Here is a 21,978-nt window from a genome sequence, read left to right as displayed (position 1 = left end):
TTAGCCTACAGTGTTACTGGCACTGTATGTGTGACCCAGGGAGAAATAAAGTAAAAGATGTGTCCTCAGTGAGCTCATTGGAGAGGAACCATACAATAATGATAATTAACATTTGTATAGCACTTTAAAACTTAAAGGTCACTTTCTACCACATTACTTCACTAGCTTTCTCCATGGGTGTGTTGGGTAGGCTCCACTGTCCCCACTTTATAAATGAGGACAGTGGAGCTTGGTGAAATTAAGGGACTTCCCTGGGATCACATTTCAGTAAATAGTAGAGTTTGAGCTTAGAAATAGTATTCTGCCTCTAAAACTGTACCAGATTCCATTGAAGGCTGGTGATTATAGCCCAATAGCCTGTATCAGGGCATGACCCAGGTGGCTCTTCAGGGATGGTTTCTTGGGGAGGAAACAGTGAGTTTGGATTATTGAAGAGGGTCAAAGAAGCACCTGCTATTAAGAAAAGGTTAATAAATAAATTACACAGGAGGACAACAAGGGCAGGACTGAGTTTGCTATGTCTCATGAGAAGGAGCCATACCTTCTGAAGCAGAAGAACCATTGTTGGGTTTAAGGGGAGGTAAGTCTAGAAGGCATTGGAAGATGTGTGTGTAAGGGTAGGGGACAGTAGCACCTGGTGGGGGCACTATTGTCTCAGGAGTCTCCAGTGGAGGGGCTGAGAGCACTCCTCCTTTGTTCTGCATTGGTGCCTCAGTGGTAGAAAAGGGAGTTGCCAGGCAAGTTACATATGAAAGGTCTACAAGGGAAGTTCTTATGCAAAATGACTAAACATGCTTCACTGCCCTCCCTGGTTACTTATCCATGTTATGTGTGTGCAGAAGTCAGTGGGAGTCCAGCCACTAAGAGATTGCTCAGAGAATAAATGAGAATGAAGTTGTTAGAAAAGATGAAGGGCTTCTATGTTATCTGCAACAGCTGAAGACAGTATGTCGTTTTGCCATAGTGGAGACTGCTTAAGCCACATTCCTTTAGAGCATTTCCCTTGGAACTTGCAGGAGACTAAGTGACCTAGCCTTACTCAAGGGAGGGAAGTGAGACATGATACAGACTTGGTGATCTTTACAGTTATGTAACTTTCTGGTCAAAAGCCTCTTATTAAACCACTAGATTCATAAAACAAAGATCACTGTATATTTGAATCACTTCAATGACCTTGGAACATGGGACCTTTAGGACTGGGGGTGGTAGCTGCTCATGTCAGGGAGACTCTTCTCCACAGTGCCACAAGCACAGTAGCATGAAACTCAGTTGGGAACTCATGGTAGCCAAACTCTGAAGCACACAGCAATAAAATGGGGAGAGTTCAGAGGCTTCTTCCTCTGAAACATGTGGGTAGGTCCAAGGGAACACATAATGGCAAGATACATTCTGCAAGTTAGTGTCTGTACTTGATGTACTCTCATCCCGGGGTTGGGGTGGGGTTGCCTAATTCTAGTACAGGGATTGTAGTTTGCTGCAGTTGGTTCTAAGTGCACAGGTTCTAGAATCAGGGAATGTGAAAGTTTATGGAAGCTCTTGAGGCTTGACTTTCCTCTGTAAAATAGTGGAAAAATTATGGCAAGGATGAAATGAAATAATGCGTGTTTTGCATTTTTAATTCCTTGGGACCCAGAGTATGAGGTGGAGATTCGCATAAAAAAAGGCTACTGGGAAGTCCTCCTGGGATCAAAAATTTTGTAAAGTGAAGGTAGCATTATTGGGTGGAGGGAGAATGTGAACTGTGATGCAGTCAGAAGAAAGGCTTCATTACTCACATGGTGGCCGTGGAGTCATCTGAATTGAGACAAGATTGACCCCATCATTGGTCAGTCACTAACTCCAGGAAAGGGAATGATCTTGAGTAAAGAAACTCTTGAACAGAGGGCAATGCTTGCAGAGGGATTCAGCTGATGGCTGATAGCCATCAACCTTTCTGGTTGAGAAAATGAGTCATTGGGCTTGAAGGGATGATAAATCTGCAGTTGACTTGCTTCCTGTAATAAATTCTTGGAATAGATCTGTCAGATTTTGATGGACTCTCTTTTTGGGGAAACTTATAAGATGAAGGTGAATGAAATAAACTATAGCCCTCACCCCAGCAGCTACTCTGATCCTCATTGTCTTCCTCTTTTCCTACCCATTCTAGCCCACCCTTCTCCTTATCTGGTCCAAATAGTTTACTTGGTGGCTGCAAAACTAGGCTGTGACTGTTGTACTTATTGATTTCCCTTTGAGAGACACCCAAGTGGATTACCTGGTTGCAAACAGTCTTCCCTGCTCTCTCTGTAAAAGCATTCCTACTGACGGCTGGTCAGAGTCAATTCCTATGTCATAATACTCCTTTTTTGTCTACTTGTAATGAAGAAGGTGAATTAACTGAGTGGCAGCTACACCTTATTGTTTAATGGGATGTTATCTGTGTTCCCTGTGAAAACAGGGTATGAGTCATTGAATCTGCATAGGCAGATTCATCTGTTAAGCATGCATTTACTGAGGCCTCTAAAATACTTTCCACTTCTTGCTTCTCAGGTCCACACAGCCCTGGAATAAGATTGTAATGCAATTGTTATCTGTTCCTAATGAAAGAGAACTATTTCTAATCTCCCTATCTGATAGAGATTGAAAAGAATGCATTTATCAGATCAGAACAGCAATCAATACACCTGAGGCAATTCCAGCCCTTCTATCTGGCAAAGCAGTTGCAAAGAGAACCAGTGTTAAGTGAGTTTGTGCAAGTCTCTGGTCATCCTCCAAGATCCATGTGGCTTTTCTGGAGATGAATTACATGAAAGTGTAATGGGGATCTGCCATTCCCTTTGGGATATGATACTGTTTTTAATTTCCTGACATGACTGGGGTGGGTAAGGGCAACTTCAGAGGCTTCTACTTGGTTTTCCCACTATGATATCAAGCCAGACCCACGACCACCTCTGCCCACAGGGAATACCTTCCGGAGCTCAGGCTCCTGCCAGATCAGCCAAGCCAGCTGCTCAGGAGCCTGGGCAAGGGTAAGCCAAGTTCCATCCGGCCACCTGCAGACCCTTGCACAGGTCAGGCCCAGGCCTGATCCGCCCAGCTGAACTGCAGGGAGCTCGTTCTCAGGGTAAGCCCGGGTCCATCCCACCACTGGCTGACCTCTTCTGCAGCTCACCACTCTGCCCTGATCAGCCTCTTCCACCTGCGCGGGAGTTCTAGAGGGGCCTTGATCCATGCAGCCACCTGCTGACCCCTGCCAGAGCTGAGACTCCAGCCAGATTCACTTTGCCAGAATTGCAAGGGAGCCTGGGCACAGGGTAGGTCAGAGTTCATCCTGCCCCCGCCAGATTGCCGCTGTAGCTTCCGCTTGGCTCAGGAAGGCCTCGCCGACCTGCCTGGCAACCATGCCCAGGGTACACCACCTTCCATCCAGCCACCGTCTGACCCCTGCTGCAACTGAAACTCTGCCCAAGAGCTGGGCCCCAGGGAAGGCCCAGGTTCTACCTGCCACGTGCTGAAGTCTGTAGGTCCTTACGATCGGCCCAGGACTACCTCCACTCATCACCAGACAACCTCAGGAGCTCAGGATCCCTTCCAGATCTTCCACAACGAACCTGGCACAGGATACCACAGGTCCCTACCGCCACCGGCCCACCTCTGCAGGAGCTCAGGCTTGGCCAAGATCCGCCTTGCCAACCTGTAATGCAGCCAGGGCCCAGTATAGGCCTGGGTTCATCCTGCCACATTGGAACCCAGCCTGAGTCCATGCTCTACCCAGGACCACTTCTGCCCATGGACAGACACCCGCTGGAGCCTTGGAAAACTCTTGGCTTACATTGCAAATGGATAAGAAGAACCAGAATTCTCACTCTGCCAAAGGGCTCCATGCAAGAGGCAAAACTGTTGCCAGTTGCTAGAAAACAGTATTTTGGTGATGTTCCTTGGGGTGTCTGCACAGCTCACCAGAGCTTCATCACATACCTAGCTCATACAAGTCAATGAGGAGAAACAAATAACTGAGAAAAATGGGAACACCCAATATTGACTGTTTTTAAGATGACATACCAAAGATCCAGAGGTCTTTCCACGTCACAATCTAGTAATCCAAAGGAAACACAAAGTACATATGTGTTTTTGCCTGTCAAATACAAAGAATAAAGAGAGGGAGAAAATCGAATCTCAACAGTGTTGGAAAATGGATTGTCAACTTCTGAGAACTGAAATGCAAAGTTGCCATAACACTTCTGTAGAGAAGTTTCAGAAAATATGCCAAAATTTAAAGTGCATGCCTATCTTTAGCCAAGAATTTCAGTTTAAACAAGTCATTCATTGTGACTGTGGCAAAGTTTTTTATTATACCCTGATGTGGTCCATTGTAATCATTTTATATGATTTTTATATATTTTTAAAGGTTTTTTTGGGGGGTGGGGGGCAGTGGGGGATGTATTTGGACCCAATGCCTTTATTTTATTTATTTATTTTGATGTGGTGCTGAGGATCAGACCCAGAGCCCCTCCTATGCTAGCCAAGCACTCTACCACTGAGCTACAACCCTATCCCCTCTGGTGTTTTATTTCTTAAAAATACTTTTACATATCTGTAAACATATTCCTGTGTGATTATATCTCAGACTCTATTTTTTAGTAAGTTACCACTTGAGCTGGGACTGGAGCTCAGCTGAAGCACATTTGCCTGGCAGGTCCAAGGCCCTGTCTTCCTTTCTGAGCACTTTTGATAAATAAATAAAATAAAGATCTAACAACAGCTAAGAAAAAAAAATCTTTAGAAAAAGATTGTACCTGGTATTTTGAAAACAAAATTAACACAGTTGCAGTTGTACATGTTCACGATATGAGACATTTAACATGTTAACTTTTTAAAAAGGAGTATGGTTCTATGGCACCAAAGAGAATGTCATTAAGATACAGCCATCACTATCATTTGTCCATCCCCAGAACTTTTCTACTCACAAATTCAACCTGTCCTCATTAAATACTCTCTTGCCACTTTTCCCTATAACTCATCCCAGTAAGCACCGTTCTACTTCCTGTCTGTATGAATTGGATTATTTCAAAGATTTATTTTAACACCACCAAAGTACAAGAGCAATGTGTGCTGGTGTATGTTTGTACATGTCCACACACACTACACCTCCATATACATACAAAACTCGCATTAGTAACCAACTTTGCCTTCTTGCTTTCCACATTGAGGTTTAGAAATCCTCCTCCATTGTGTAAACATTCATTTATTTTGTTCCTGGACTTTGATGATTTATACATTTAGTGTATCAGAGCATCTGGAGTTTTTTTGGATGGAAATATTGAGATAGGGATTGGATTTCATGTTGTTAACTACATCATTAAGCATCTTCACAATGTTCCCACTAACTTTTACAGAATCATATGTCTTTCTCCAAAAAATAGAAATGTGACCTTTGTGACGTTATCAAGTGTTTTATCTATGCAAGTCTTTCCTTATCTCTCTTTTGAGTTCTGTCACTCTGTTCCCATTTGCCATCTTTGAGTTTACAATTCACTGTGTGAAGATTACTCTTGATGCTAAATCCCTGACTTTTTTTTTTTCCAAAATGATACGTATGTGTTGGGCATGATGCCCTATGCCTATAATACATAAATTGTGTTAGTTTTTAGTAGGCTGCTGGTTAAGGGGATGAATCAGGGGGTTTATCCAGGCCTGGGGAGTGCAAGGAAGATGTTCACACACCATGCTGGATGCAGGGACTAGGGCTATAGTAGTAGATTTGCCAGAGTGTCATGTGAGCATGCATCACTAAGGCAGAGGCAGAATATGGATGTGCATGGAATGGACTTGGTTCCTTTTTTTCTTTTGGTTTAGGGAATCTTATGGTGAAAGAGGAGGAGGAGATCACCAGTGATGTCGAACCAAAAAGGCAAAGAGATGTGAAGGCGTGTGGACCCCCAGACCTGGGGGCTCTGCATTCTTGGTCCCAGGTGGGGGGCACACTGGGTGTGTGTGGCCAGAAGAAGCCTGAACCCTCTTTAATTACAAAAATGTCAACACAATCACACTCTCTTGCTCACACAGACTTGTACACATGCATAGCAAAAAAAAAAAAAAAAGAAAACCACACATACACACCCTTCAACGCATACATATGTTCATCTTCAATGCGTGCATAACACATACAAGAAGCATAGGCACACAAAGGTGCCACTCAATCACTACTTTATCCTGGAGAAGAAAACATAATTTCAACTCCCAAATCAATGCCCTTCACCACACACTTCACCACACACATATCCCATCAGCAGCATGCACAGGACACACTGGCTTCTCAGCAGTGCAGGAAACACATACACAGTGTGCTTCTTTCTGAACATAAACATATGTTTTCATCCATGGAGAATCTGAGGTGCTGGTGACCCATGCAGGGCAGCTCTCAGTGACTGGCCAGAGCATGCAGCATCACAGGTTCAGGAGCTGAGGAGGGCTGCGGGGAGAAAGCAGAGGGAAACCAGACCTGAAGCATGACAAGAAATCCATTCATGAACAGCTATGAAGAGTATTTGTCTATTCATTTTGCTGTAAGTGATGCCTTCATTTGCTTGTTTGTGAATTATCCTTTTGCTCCAGGGGAATCCCAGCTCACCCAAACACGAGTTTGTTATCTTCAAACTTCTTCTCTAGGGACTTGAATAAGGTCTGATATATACCTGTTCCCTTAGTGAGTAACTGCAGAGTCCTTAAGTGCCAACACAGCCTGCCTTGGGCTCTGAGGGATGTGAAGTTCCTGGCTTCTGACATGATGAGCTGCTTAAAACCAATCACGAGCAGGTAGGATCTTCTTCCCCTTCATAAGCAGAAGGTGAGATTGCTGTTCTTTGACCTGGGAAGTGGTTTGAAATAAGAAAGAACCAAGCTTCCAAACCAATTTGACTTTAAAGCTGTGAACAAGGCAGAGGTAGGGGGATGAAGAGGGGGACTATAGGAAGAGAGGGACAGAGAGGAGAGATGAAGGGGAGGAGACAGCTTCACATAGGAATTGAAGAACAAAGACTGGATACCCTCAGGGTCAAGTACCTATGGAATGATACAGCCCAGAGGACAGAGGGAAGTTGGGACAGTGTGTGGCTCACTAATCATGTGGTTTGTGTAAATCCTTTCCTGTTTCTGGGCCTCAGTTGTGCATAAACTCAGGGACTGGTCCAGGGCAGAGTTTTTCAAGGGTCCATTCTGGACACTGTTATAGTTTATGTATGAGGTGTTCCCCCAAAGGACATGTGTGAAGCAATGCAAGAATTGTCAGAGGAAAGTGATTGCATTATGAGTTGTGGACTAATTAATCCACTGATATGGATTAACTGGGCCTTAACTCTGGGCAGCTATGGTGTGGCTGGAGGAAGTGGGTTAATGCGAGTGTGCCTTTGGCAATCATATTTTGTCCCTGGTGCATGGAGGGACATGCATGTCCCTTTTTGCCATGTCCAGAGTGGCTTTCCTCCATCACATCTTTCCACCATGACATTCTGCCTCTCCTAAGTCCTAGAGCAATGGAGTTGGCTAACCATAGACTGAACTTCTGAAAACATGAGACAAAATTAACTTTTGCTCCTCTAAGTTGTTCTTGCCCTATATTTTGGTCACAACAACAAAGATTTGACTAAAACAGGAATGTTTCATGGAGTTGTCCAACAGCATTTATTTTATTAACTATCAGAACAAAAGAACTGGCAACAAGGTCATGATCAGGTTAACTAGAGAGGAGGCCTAAGGCTGAGAATGTAGGTGATGTGCCCTTGGAGGAAGCAGCACCACAAACTGTGGGAAGAGGTGGATGCCCATGTGTGAAAAATACTGGCCTAAGTGACCTTCATGGAGCCTTCTGCTCTGTGGCTTTAAAGCACAAAGATCCTAGTCATCAGGCTGTGTACAAGTTATCTCAAGGGGGGCCTTTAGGAGTTCTCTGCACCCCTCACCCACCCTGCTTTTGGAAGAGGAAGCAGATGTTACAAGGTCACCTCATGCTGTCCTCCAACTTCTGGAAGCCAAGAAGCATCCTGAGAGGTTGGGAACCATCCTGAAGGCCTTAGACTCTTCATAAGGTAGAATCTGAACCTTTGCCCTGATTGTTCCCTCCTGGGCCACTCTTCCCTGTGCTGTAATTTGGTCATCCTTGTCTTCAGCTCCCCACGCCTTTATCTTTGCTCTCTGCATGCTCCAATGGCACATACCCTTTCGAATCTTGAACTCAGTGTACAGGCTTGTCTCCCAGGCTGGAAGCATATTGTTTACTTGATAACATGCTGAGGGCCCAGTGAATGCTGTGAGAGGAGAGGCAGTGTGGGAAGTTCACTGCTGATTCATAGCAAGGCTCTGGGTTTTTCTGGATAAACAAACAAGCTCCCACAGCCTAGTCTCCTGCCTCTGCCTCCCTAACATGCTATCTGATTCTTGTCCAAGCCACCCAGGACTGTTTCCTTTCTTCAGGGAAAATGTGGTGCCTTCATAGTAGAACCCTAGCTGGTGTTCGCCTATTTTAAAAACAGCAGCGGGAGCTGAGCCTCAGTCAACCAAATCCTGTGCCTAATGTTCCCAGAGATTTCATCAAGGGCTCCAAAAGGGTGTTCTGGCCCATTAGGCTCCATGGGGCCAGGAGGGCAGCTTCTTTCCCTCAGGACACCTGCAGATTTACTTATAGTGTTTGCATTCAACAAGTGACTTGGCAAAGACAAAATCTTAGCTGGTTGTTGTTGCACACACCTATAATTCCAGTGGCTCAGGAGGCTGAGGCAGGAGGATAGCAAGTACAAATCCACCCTAGGCAAAGGCAAGGTGCTGAGAAACTCAATGAGAAGCTGTCTCTAAATAAAATATGAAACAGGGCTAGGCATGTGGTTCAATGGTTGAGTTTCCCTGATTTCAGGCCCTACTACAAAAGGAGAAAAAAGGCTTTACTGCCCAGGTACCCAGGAGGTTGCCCTGCTCACAATTCTCCATGGAGACCACAGATGCACATATGTTCCCTTGCATTTCCTAGGCAGAGCATCTGCTCTGAATCCACAATGCAGGACCCAGAGCCTGTGTAATGGTCGCGGGTTGTGGGGAGCACCTCCCATGGAATTCCCTCTACCCATGGGAGAGTGCGGGAGAAAGGGATTTCTGTTCTATCCAGCAAGGGAATCCCTGACAGCCTTGGAGATGAGGCCAAAGATGGGATGGGCAGACGGGACCCTTGGAAGACATAGGCCTGTGGTATCCAATGTGCACAAAACTCTCAGTCCTGTGAGTCAGCGGTTGGGAACCCAGGAAAAAGGTCCATGAGTTCCTGGGAGATGGAAGCAGCTTCTTGTCTTGGAGTATCAGTCCCAATAGCATAATTTCACCCAGCTCTCTGAAGCTCTTTAACTCTGTCCCATGCCAACCTCCATCTCTCTCCCCCTGCTCTTTGGTGTTCTCTTCCCTCCCACCCTCAGTCTCTTTTTCTGTCCCTTTCAGCCTGTCTTCCTTTGCACACTTCTCTCTGTCTCTGTCACTCTCTTTTCATGTGTCTTGTTTCTGTACTTTTCTGGGCCCCACATACTGCCACAAACAGGGATCAGTTGTGTTAGGAGCTGGAGCAGAAGCTGCTTGGAATTGTTGAAGTTGGGTAAAGTTGGCTTTGACCTTGGTTGCTCCTGGTTGTCTTTGACCATGATCTTTCCCTGTGAGTCCCTTGCTCCTTTCCACTGAGCCCCTTTTGCAAAACCAAATAGTCTTCCACCTGGGCTCTGACTCTTGTCTCTCTGCACATGGTGGAAGGAGCCTGCAATTTCAGGAAACTTAAGTACATGCTTAGGACCCCTGCAGATGGGGAGTGACCTGTTTGACCTTGGGGATGTTTCTACCTCTCTAACCTCATAGCTCCCATCAGAAAACTATATCTACTCACTATGCCCAGATCAAAAGAGTAAAGGAAAATTAATTTGAAAAACATTCTTTGTACACCAAAATAGGAACATAAGCCCAGTCACCTTCAGGGCCAGACCAGGAACATGAATGAGCATGGGATGAGATGGAACACAGGGCAGCAGGCAGGTGGGGACTGTGGCAAACTGGAGAGCACACAGATCTGCTACTCTGCTCCAGCTGATTGCCACCATGCACAGGTATGTGGACTAAACATGGTCAAACTTCAGAATTTCTAAAATTGGATCAAAGATCTGTGTTAAAATTTGTTCATGATGATAGTTTCACTTTGTGGACTGGTATGGCCTGGTTTCCACCAGCCTTCCACTTCTGCCTGTGAAGATATGGCACAATGGCCTCTCTGATCACCCACCTCTCCATGAAAAGGTCACAGGCTGAAGACTCACCTTCACAGAGGATCCCTTTGGGTTAGTAACCTCTTTCACATTGAAAAGATTAACTTCACATTGGGATAGATTTATGTGGTGAAGGACATAATCAGGAGTTGTGGTAGATAGTAACAGGGTGGCAGGTGAATGAGGGGTGCTTTCAGAAGGGTAAGGTGATTGGTCTCCACTGGTGAAGTTACTGAGACCAGTCTGCATGTTGAGCTGAGTTAAGGAGGCCTCACTCTCCCATCTAGGAACTGAAGAGTGAGAGCTTGGCATCCATGTTGTGACCGTGAGGATGCAGGCAAGAGATGAAGACAAGAGCAGAATGCTGAAAGACCCTGAATCTACAGTGATATCACACTGATGCCACCCCATCCCTAGGAACTCAGGGCTTCAGGAGTCTTGTTCATAAAGGACAAAAAGATATCTTGTAAATCCTAACACCGTTTGTTGGATGTTCTATAACTGCAGCAAAGCACATCCCAATGTTACAATATTTTCTCTTCAGAATGAGCTTTGATGAAGTCTTGCTCAGGAAGAAATCAACAAAAATGCTATTTATCCACACTTACAGGCTGGTCATTTTCTAGGCTCTTAGATTTTGAGATGAATTGAACTCAATCCCTGCTTTCACAAAAGCAGCAAACAGGGAGGAAACAACATGCAAAATGGTAAAGGCATGCACATCTGCCATTGTTCATGGTGGCTCCACATGGGAGACATTGTGCTTGAGGATCTGCTGGATTCTGGGTGACCAACAATGATGACACATCCTATGCCTTGATGGATGGGGTGGATCTGGCCATAACCAATCCCAGGTCCATGTTGGTTCTGACTGAAAATAATTAAGAAAATTCTAGAAACCTCTGCATATGGACACTTGAGCCAATCAGGCCAAATTAGATTCCTATGTGTCCCATGCCTTGGTTCCCCTGGCTGGGAACATAATGGCCTCAATGGTGTGTGTGGCAGGAAGGTCACAAACAAATCTTTGCCCTCCCTGTAGCCCTTGAACTCTGAATACTCAGACTTGGGTATCTTCTCATTGTTGAAAGCTTTGCCCAGCCTGATGTGTGTCCCAGTTACAATTATGCATAGTGTGACTTTTGTAAAAACAATCTTTTATAACCAAACATCTTTGTTAAATTTGGGGAAAGTATGTAGACACCAATGGATACACGAAGGAACTTAATTTCTGAAGGAGATAGTGGGTTCTTTTTAGAAAATATTCCAAGGCCTCTGTGGAAGTGAATGTACTTCAATTTATTTATTTATTGTTAGAATTTGGTAAGAATATTGAAGAGGGAAGCAGCCTCCTTCACTAACTTCCAGGTCACAACAGTGCGGCCTGGATATCTACAAGCCCAGCTCTCTAGATTTGCATCCTCTGCATCCCTGAAATTTTATCTCTGGTGATTAACATGTCCTTATGCCCCACCTTTGGCAACTCCCCTTCTACTCTCTGTGTATATGAATTGGACCATCTTACAGACATCATGTGTGTGGAGTCCCGCAGTGTTTGTTGTGGAACTGGCCCACTTCTTTTGGTCATCTGTGACTCCCTTGTGTTGTCCTGGACTGAAGGTATTATTTCTTTATTTGAAGCTTCATGTGTGATCAGCCATAATCTGTAAACCTATACATCTTTTGATAGACATCTAGAATTGTTTCCACATCCCAACTCCTGTGACTAATGCTAGAATGAAGGTGGAAGTGCTAATACCTTTTTCAAAACTCAATTTCAGTTTTTTTAAAATAAATACACAGAAATGGTGTGGCCAGTTTCTGAGAGTTCTAGTTCAATTTTTTTGAGGAACTGCCATACTAGTTTCCATAGCAGCCACACCATGTTTCACTCCCACCAATAGAGGGGTTCCAATCCCCCTAGTCTCCACTAGCACTTGATGTCTTTTGTGGGTTTTTGATAAGAAAACACAGAGCTGTAGCATGTGGTGTGATGTCTAATTGAGGTTCTGATTTTCATTTCCCTGAGCACCTCATAACAGTCATCTGTCACACACCAAATCAACTGAAACAAGAATGAAGATCACATGGTTATCAAATTCAACACCTTCATAACAAATATACACAATAAACTAGAAAGAGCCAGAAGTTAACTCAACCCCATAAAGGCCATATATGAAAACCTCATAATATAATCCTCAGTGGCGGTGGGAGCTGTTTATGTATGATCAGGAAAAAGGCAAGAATGCCCAAGCTCACCACTTCTGTTCAGCAGAGTACTAGAAGCCCTAACCAGAGTAGCTAGGAATGAAAAAGAAAGAAAATACACCCCAATCAGAAAAGAAGTAAAAAATGTCTCTATTTGCATATAGTGATCTTATGGATATAAAACCATAACAATTCCATAAAAAAAATTAGTGAGAAATAATATGCCTGCATGCCAAAAGATGAAACAAGATGCTTATCTTATGCCACATGCAAATCACTTTAAAGTGAGTGGAAGGCTTAAATGTGAGATCTATGGCTGTAAACTTCCTAGAAAAAAAAAAAACAGGAGAAAACAACCCTTCATTGTCTAGTCATTCTCATTAGTCTCAGCAATGATTTCTTTTTTGTTTTGTTTTTTGTTACAACATTTATAGCACAGACAACAAAACAAGAATAGATATTGGGCTGGGGATGTGGCTCAAGCGGTAGCACGCTCGCCTGGCATGGGTGCGGCCCGGGTTCGATCCTCAGCACCACATACCAACAAAGATGTTGTGTCTGCCGAGAACTAAAAAATAAATATTAAAAATTATCTCTCTCTCTCCTCTCTCACTCTCTCACTCTCTCTTTAAAAAAAAAAGAATAGATATTGGACAACATCTTCCCATACTGCAGAAGGGGACAAACAAAGTCAGGGCAGAAAACAACCTGCAGTAGGGAGGAAATGCTTTCACATTGTGGATTTCAAAAATATATAAGAATGTCCTAGGGTTTAATAGCCAAAAAAGTTACCAATCCAATGAAATCATGGCTAAGGACTGGAAGAGACATTTCTGCAAAGGGACCTGTCTTTATTAACCTAAGCAACCTCCCTGGGAAAGGTATGGGTGTGAGCAGAGAAATGGTGTCCAGTGACTTTCCCCAGGAACCCGAGGTCTGATTCCCAGCTGGTTTGGACCTTGGTTACAATGATCAATTTAAGAATTACCACAATGACAATAAATATGTTACTTAAATTGAAATTCTTGGCCAAAAGGTAAGCATGCACTTCAAATTTTGGTATATGTTCTAAAACTTCTCTGACAATTTTGCATTGCAATTATCAGAGCATGAAAATTCCATTTTCCAACCCTGTCAATATCAGATTTTTCTCATTCTCTTTATTCTTTTATTAGGTAGGAACATACACATACTTTATATATTTTTTGGACAGCTATATTAACATGAAATGTCATCTCAAGTTTATAGTATGTCATATTTTATAAATGACCTACATTTGTCTTTTCCCATTTTTAATAGGCTGTTTGTTACTTTTTCTTGAATTATAGGAGCTCAGTGTATGATTAACCTCTGGTGAGTTAGCTGTGCAGACACCCACATGAACATCACCAAAATACTGTTTTCAAGCAACTGTCAACAGTTTTGCCTCATGTATAGAGCTCTTTGCCAGCTTGGAAATTCTGGTTCTTCTTATAAGTTTCCAGAGTGAAATCAAGTATTTCAGATAAGATATTCTGGTGAATATGGTTGATACTGTTGACAAGTCAGAGAAGATAATTTCAATATTTCACAATCATGATTTATTTTTACATGGACAACATTTGGCCCACCCAATTCAGGATTAGGTTCTATAAATCTCTTGAAATAATGAATAGAGTCAATCCATGAAGTCCTACTGACAGGAAATGCAAAAAATCAGGAATATGCATAATCTAGATTCATCTATCTATCTATCTATCTATCTATCTATCTATCTATCTATCTGGGCTATTTGTTTCTTGTTGAGCTCCTGGGGACTGTCCTGGTGGAGGGATTGACTTGCACTTTATCTGAGCCCTGGCAGCCATGCAGGTTGGCAAAGAAGATTTGGGCCAGTCCTGAGCTCCTGTAGGGGATCTCCTGGTGGCGGGATAAATCCAGAGCTATCCTGTGCAATGGGCTCCCATGCATGTCAGCAAGGCAGATCTTGGAGGAGCAAGAGCTCCTGCGGGGTTCTGCAGGTGGTGGGATAAGCCTGGGCCTACCCTGAACTCTTGCTCCTGCACAGGTCGTTGAGGAGGACCTGGGCTGTGTATGAGCTCCAGAACATGTCTTCCTGTTGGCAGAGGCGATTCTGGGTGGATGCTAAGCTCCAGGCAGTGTATCATGTTGGCAGGATGAACTTGGGCCTAACCTGTGCTGAGGCTCCCTTGCAAATCTGCATGGTCAATCTGGGCAGAGACTGAGCTCCTGCTGGGGTCTGCAGGTAGTGTGAAAGATCAGGGCTTACCCTGTGCTCCTGCTCCCGTTCAGGTCATAGAAGCTGATGTGGGCCAGTACTGAGCCCCAGCTGGTGTCTGTCTGTGGCCAGAGGAGATCCTGGGCCATGCCTGAGTTCTGGAGAGAGTTCCAGTGGGCGAAGGCATTCCTGAGCTCCAGCATGGTTGGCTGGTGGGTGCAGGTTGTCCAGACCAAACCTGAGCTCTGGTGGAGGTCTCACAGAGGTTTTATGGACCCGGGCTACCCTGTCCCCTGGCTCTTGGGCATGTTGGCAATGTAGATCTAGGCAGAACCTTAGATCCAGCAGGGGTCAGTTGGTGGAGGAATGGACCCTGTGTTACCCTGGGCACCATCTCCTGTGCAGGTCGGCAAGGCGGACCTGTGTGAGACCTATGGCTACAAATTTCCTAGAAAAAAACAGGAGAAAAAAACCCTTCATTGTCCAGTCATTCTCATTAGTCTTGGCAATGATTTCTTTCTTTTTTCTTTTTTACTTCCTTCCTTCCTTCCTTCCATCCTGTCTCTCTCTCTCTCTCTCTCTCTCTCTCTCTCTCTCTCTCTCTCTCTCTCTTCTTTCTTTCTTTCTATCTTTCTTGATACAACATCTATAGCACAGACAACAAAAGCAAGAATAGATAATGGAGAACATCTGCCCATACTACAGAAGGGGACAAAAATCAGCGCAGGAGACAACCTGTAGATGTGAGGAAACACTTGAGTCTGAATTTCCAAAATATATAAGAATGTCCTAGAGTTAATGGGAAAAATGTTACCAATCCAGTGAAACTATGGCCCAAGAGCTGAGAGAGACATCTCTGGAAGGAGGGCTGTTTATGATTGTAAGCAACCCCCAGGAAAGGCATGGGTGTGAGCAATGCAATGGTGCCCAATGACTTTCCCCAGGGACCTGAGGTCTGATCCCTAGCCAATGGGGACCTTGATTACAATGATCAATTTCATGGTAAAATTTAAAAATTTGCCATAATAACTATACATAAGTTATTTGAGTTGGAATTCTTGGGTTAAAGGAAAGTGTGCACTTCAAATTTTGATATATATTTTAAACTTCTCTGCAGAAGGGTTATGACAATTTTTCATTGCAATTATCAGAGCATGACAATTCCATTTTCCAACACTGTCAACATTAGGTTTTCTCATTCTCTTTATTCTTTTTATGTGATATGCACACACACACAAATGTACTTTATATATTCTTTGGATTACTATATTGACATGAAATGCCATCTCAAGTGTAAGGTATGTGATATTTTATAAACAGCCTACATTTGTCTTTTCCCATTTTTATTAAGGTGTTTGTTTCTTTTTCTTGAATTTTACGAGCTTCGTATATGATTAACCTCTAGTGAGTTGTTCGGAAACCCAAAGGAACATCATCAAAATACTGTTTTCTACCAACTGGGAACAATTTTGCCTCATGTAGAGAGCCCTTTGCCAGCTTGGGAATTCTGGTTCTATTTCCAAATTTCAGATGTGAAATCAAATTTTTCAGATGGGGTATTCTGGTGAATATGATTGATATTGGTGAAAGTCAGGGAAGAAATCTTCAATATTTTACAATTATGTTTAATTTTTGCATGGATAACATTTGGGTCACCCAAATCAGGCTTAGGTAATATAAGTAAGTCTCTTGCATTGAAGAATAGAGTCAATCCATGATGTCCTACTGAAAGTAAATGTGAATAAAATCAAAAATATGAATGAACTAGTTTTCTTTCTTTTTCCTTCCTTCCTTTATTTATTTATTGTTTTGGCTATTTATTTATTCATCAGCTCCTGGGGGCTTTCCCCTGGTGGGATTGATCCATACCTAATTAGGGTTCTGGCAGCCATGCAGATCCATGAGGAGGATCTGGCCTTACCTGAGCTCCATTGGGAGTCTGCTGATGGGTGCATACAGTCCTGGGCCCTGCCTGAGTTCTGGAAGTGTCTGCCAGTGGACTGAGATAGTCCTGGGATGAGCCTCAAATCTGGTGAGTGTCTGCTGGCCTCAGGCCTACCCTAGGTAAGGACACCCATGTGGTTGCAATAGGCTGATCTGGACAGAGCCTGAGCTCCAGAAGACGTCATCCAGTGGTGGGATGTTCCTAGGCTTACCCTGAGCATGAGCTCAGGAGAGTTTGGCCAGGCAGATCAGATCTAGGCATAAGCTCCTGCAGTGGTTGGCTGGTGGGGGAATGGACCTGTGGCCATTCTGTGCCCAGGCTTCCACTGCAGGTCATCCTCACAGATCTGGGGTGATCCTGAGCTCCCAAAGATGTCTGGCAATGAGTGGAGGAAGTCCTGGGCTGAGCCTAAGAACCACCGATGTCAGGTGGTGGCAGGTAGAACCAGGGCTTTCCCTGGGGCCTGGCTCCTGGGCAGAGCTTGAGGTCCAGGTGAGGTGTGCAGGTGGTGGGATGGAACCAGTCCTACACTTGCCAAGGTTTCCGTGCAGGTTGGAGAGGCAATCCTGATCCACCTGCTATCTGGCAGTGGAGAAATGAACTCAGGCCTACTACTGGACTCCCACAGGTGTACTAGGATAATGTGGGCTGAGCCCAAGCTCCAGCAGGAGTCAGCAAATGAGCAGAGGCAGTCCTGGCCCGGGCCTGAGTCTGGTGTGCATCTGACCATAGATAGAGTTGGTATTGGGCTGAGTCTAAGCTCCAGCAGGGATCACACACTGGTGGGATGGCACTGTGTCTATCCATGTGTAGGCTCCCAAGTAGGTGGACTAGGCTGATCGGAGAAGAACCAGAGTCCAGAATGTGTCTGCCTGTGGGGTGAGGCTGTAGAACTTGTGGCCTGAGCTCTACCAGGGGCCTACTTGTGGCAGTTGATCCCAGGCCTAGCTTGGACCAGGCTCCCACACCTGTCAGCACTGCTGATCTGGGTGGGGTTGAACTTGGGTGACTGATTGTCAGTGGGTAGAGTCATTCATGAGCAGAGCCTGAGCTTTGGTGCCAGTCTCATGATGACTGGATCGACTTGGGCTACCCTGGGCTCTGGCTTTGTCTCCTGCCAGGACACTGAGTTGGATCTGGTTAGAGCTGGAGCTCTGGTGGGATTCTGCAGGTGGCGGGATAGAACTGGGCCTCCCCTTGCACAGGATCCTGCGCAGGTCAACAAGGCCAATCTTGGGCATGTTTGAGCTCTGCCTGTGGGCAGAGACGGTCCTGTGTCTGGCCTTAGGGCTGCTTGGGGCCTGCTTGTGGCATTGGTCCAAGGCCTAACTTGGGTCAGGTTTGCTTGCCTGTCAGAGGGAGATCTGGACTGGGGCTGAACTTTGGTGACTGTCTGACAGTGGACAGTCATTTCTGGGAGGAGCCTGAGCTCAGGTACCAGTCTGAAGGTGACTTGATGGACTTGGGCTACCCTAGGCTCTGCCTCTGCCTCCTACCATGTTGTTGAGTTGGATCTGGGCAGAGCTGGAGCTCTGGTGGTGGTCTGCAGCTGTCAGGATGGAGCTCAGCCTCCCCTTGCCTGGGCTCTTGTGCAGGTCAGCAAGGAAAATATGGGCTATTTATGAGCAGCAGGGGACTGCATGAGGGTGGTGGTGATCCTGGGCCAAGCCTGAGCTCCAGCAGGGCTCAGACAGTAGAGGAATGGAACATTCCTAACCTTTCCCTGGCTCTGCTGAAGATGCTCCAGCTAGACCTGGGCTGGGAATGAGCTCTGGAGAGTGTCTTGCCTGTGGGCAGAGTCGGTCCTGGGCCAAGCCTGAGCAGAGGTGAAGGTCTGGTGGTGGCCACATGTTCCCAGTGTTACCCTGTGCCAGGGCTCCTGTGCACATCTGCAAGGGTTAACTGGTTGGATGCTGAGATACAGCAGGGTGTCAGCTGTTGGCAGGAGGGAACAGGATCTACCCTGTCAGGACTTCTCAGTGGATCAGCAAGGTGGATTGGGGCACAGATGAGCTCTGGCAGAGGTGGGCCTTTGGGTAGAGACTGTCTTGTTTCTGGCCTGAGCTCTGCTCACAGCCTGCTTGTGGCAGTTGGGTCCAGGCCTACCTTGGGCCAGGTTCCTGCACCTGTCAGCAAGGCTGATCTGGGTGGCTGCCAAAATGTCTTTTGGTAGGGTAGGCCTTTGGGCAGAGACTGCTAGTCTCATGGTTACTGGATTGCCTTGGGCTACCCTGGGCTAGGACTTCATCTCCTGCCATATCATGGAGTTGGATTTGGGTAGAGCTGGAGGTCTGGTGGGGTTTTGCATGTGGCGAGATGGCATTGGGCCTATCTTTGCCTCTGCCTTCAAGCAGGTCAGCGGGGCCAATCTTGGCCGAATTTGAGCTCCACTTGTTGATCAGAGGTGGTCCCATGTCTGGCCTGAGCTCTTCTTGGGGCCTGCTTATTTCAGCTGGTACCAGGTCTACCTTGGACTAGGCTCCCGTGCCTGTCAGTGAGGCTGATCTTGGTTGGGGCTGAAGTTCTGCAGCTGTCTGTCAGTGGGCAGAGAAGGTCCTGGGCAGAGCCTGAATTCCAATGCAAGCCTCTTGATGACTGGAAGGACAGGGCAACCCTGGACTCGGGTTTTGTCCTGCCAGGTCTTTGAGTTGGATCTGGGCAGAGCTGGAGCTCTGGTGGGGTTCTGCAGGTGGCGGGTTGCAACAGGGCCTCCCCTTGCCTGGGCTCCTATGCAAGGGGAGGCTGATATGGGACTTGTATATGCTCTGGCAGGGTTCTACCTGTGGCAGAGTCAGTCCCGAGCAGAGTCTGAGCTCTGGTGGTGGTGTGGCGTTGGACATATGCTCCCAGGGCTACCCTATTCCTGGGCTTCTGTGCCCATCTACAAGGCTAATCTGGTGGGTGCCTGAGATACAGCAGGGGTCTGCTGGTGGTGGGATGGACCAGGGCCTATTCTGGGCTTCAGCTACCACTCAGGTCGTCGAGGCTGAAATGGGCCAGGATTGGCCACCAGCGAGGGTTTGTTGGTGGGCAGTCTGTCCTGGTCCAAACCTGAGCTCTGGAGGTAGCTGCTGGAGGGTGGAGGCAGTCCTGAGCAGAACCTGAACTTTGGTGCCAGTCTCAAGATGAGTGGATGGACTAGGGCTACCCTGGGCCCCGTCTCCTGCACAGGTCCTCACGATGACTCTGGACTGGATCAGAGCTCCTGCAGTGGTCTGTTGGTGGGCAGAGGCAGTCATGGCCCAAGGCTCAGCTCTGGGGAGGGTCAGCCAGTGTTAGGATGGACCTGGACCTACCCTTTCCTGGGCTCCATGCAGGTTTGTGAGGCTGATCTGGGCAGAGCCTGAGTTCCAACAGGTGTCTGCCAGTGTGGGGACGTGGTCCTGGGCCAGACTTGAGCTCGGTGCAGGTCTCCCAGTTGAGGGATGGACACTGGCCTACCCTGTGTCTGGCCTCCTGCCCAGGTCAGCAGGGGCAGATCTGGACTGTACATGAGCTCTGGTTGGTGTCTGCAGGTGAGTAGAAGCATTCTGGGCTGGGCCTGAGCATCCCACTGCAGCTCCAGTGCATCTGGGAAGGGCCTGAGCTCCGGTGGGTATCTCTGGACCTTTATTTTATTCATTTGTTCATAGAAGGTACTGAGAGTCAAACCCAGTGCCTCACACGTGGGAGACAAAGGTTCTATCACTGAGTCACAACCTCAGCCCTATTTGCTTCTTGTTGACCTTTAATCATAGCATCTTTTTGTTCTATATCACTTTTTTTCATGCATGAATTTGAATTTTAATAAATAACTATTATTTGATATCACCAGTAATGCTTCCCAAGCTGGCCCCAAATCAGACCTTGATCCTCAGCAGGATTACATCCCACACATCCACGTCGCCTCTGGCATAGGTGCGAAAGAGACATAACTAAGACATGGTCCATGACTCTCAAGTTTTGGGAAAAATTGCTTTGAAGAGGTAAAGGGTAAGTGACACTTGACAGAGATCTGCAGAATTCAGAGCAGGTATGTTTTTGAATAAGATTTATGTATTAATAGTTTGTTTATTTCCTTTTTGCTGATGTAGATTTATCTGTAATTTTTTTTTCGTTTTTCTTTTTGGAACAGGGATCAAACCCATGGCTTTGGGAATGAGAGGCAAGCACTTTGCGGCTTTGCCATTGATCGCTTCCCAGGCCATTCATTCATTGTCAGCGTGGGAATTTGGGGCTGATTCTATGAATGAATCTACTATGAATATTAAAAAGAGACTGACCAATGGCATTAGTATGTGTCCAACCCAATTAGCATAACTTTGGACCAATAGCATTGGTACTTTTTTCAAGTCCTAATTAGCATAAGTTTGGACCAATAGCATTGGTACTTCCTTCAAGTCCTAATTAGCATAAGTTTGGACCAATAGCATTGGACCAAGTGCTATATAAACCCCTTGGAGGTTGTTCTGGGAAGAGAAGCTGTGAGGCCGTCCAGGTTGCTGCCCTCGGGTCTCGCTGGAGCCTCGCCTCGCCGGAGCCTGAGCCTCGCTTCGCCTCGCTTCGCCTCGCCGGAGCCTCGCTTCGCCTCGCCGGAGCCTCGCTTCGCCTCGCCGGAGCCTCGCTTTGCTTCGCCTCGCCGGAGCCTCGCTTCGCCTCGCCGGAGCCTCGCCTCGCCTCGCCTCGCCGGAGCCTCGCCTCACCTCGCCGGAGCCTCGCTTTACCGAGCCGGAGCCGGAGCCGGGGCCTCGCCGGGGCCTCGCTTCGCCTCGCCGGAGCCTCGCCTCGCTGGGGCCGAGCCTCGCCGGAGCCTTGCCTCGCCAGGGCCTCGCCTCGCCGGGGCCTCGCTGGAGCCTTGCTGGAGCCTCGCTTCGCCTCACTGGAGTCTCGCTTCGCCTTGCCTCGCCTCGCCGGAGCCTTGCCTCGCCTCGCCGGAGCCTCGCCTCGCCGGAGCCTCGCCTCGCCTCGCCGGAGCCTCGCCTCGCCTCGCCGGAGCCTCGCCTCGCCTCGCCGGAGCCTCGCTGGGGCCTCGCCTCGCCGGAGTCCCGAGGAAGTTCCAGCCTGCTTTGTTTCCCGGAGATGGTTCCTCGACTTCGTAGAGGCTGCCGAAAGAAGAAGAAATGGTTGAGGATCTGCTGGGGTCTGCTGCAGCCCTGCGTGGAATGGCCCGCCATGAAGAGCTAGGACTCCTCTCTGCTGCCCAGGCCTCCCTGCCCCTCGCGGGCAGCGCCCTACCTGCCAGCAGAAGCCATGGAGCTTCGTCTTCGAACTCCGGTTTCAAAGGTATTGTTATATTTTAGATAATTAGTCTAATATTGAAATTTGTTAATTTTAATTTCTAATAGTAAAAATTATGAGATTTATAA

At 46.6% G+C, this 21,978-nt stretch overlaps 1 protein-coding gene across 1 annotated transcript in view; it reads left to right on the top strand.

Annotated features, from left to right (window-relative positions):
- Positions 1-3,678: 3,678 nt before the first annotated feature.
- LOC144372436 (uncharacterized) overlaps positions 3,679-21,978 on the top strand; it is a 39,867-nt gene continuing 21,567 nt past the window's right edge. Inside the window, exons 1-4 of the mRNA XM_078035811.1 lie at positions 3,679-3,907; positions 5,836-5,951; positions 9,954-10,106; positions 21,024-21,895. Coding sequence (XP_077891937.1) covers positions 3,679-3,907; positions 5,836-5,951; positions 9,954-10,106; positions 21,024-21,740 — 1,215 coding nt within the window. The 3' untranslated portion in view covers positions 21,741-21,895. The remainder of the gene's footprint in view (positions 3,908-5,835; positions 5,952-9,953; positions 10,107-21,023; positions 21,896-21,978) is intronic.

Source organism: Ictidomys tridecemlineatus, unplaced genomic scaffold (genome assembly GCF_052094955.1).
Source record: "Ictidomys tridecemlineatus isolate mIctTri1 unplaced genomic scaffold, mIctTri1.hap1 Scaffold_103, whole genome shotgun sequence".
NCBI lineage: Eukaryota > Metazoa > Chordata > Mammalia > Rodentia > Sciuridae > Ictidomys > Ictidomys tridecemlineatus.
The sequence above is the reverse complement of the archived record's forward strand: the minus strand, read 5'-3'. Positions and strand labels throughout refer to the sequence as shown.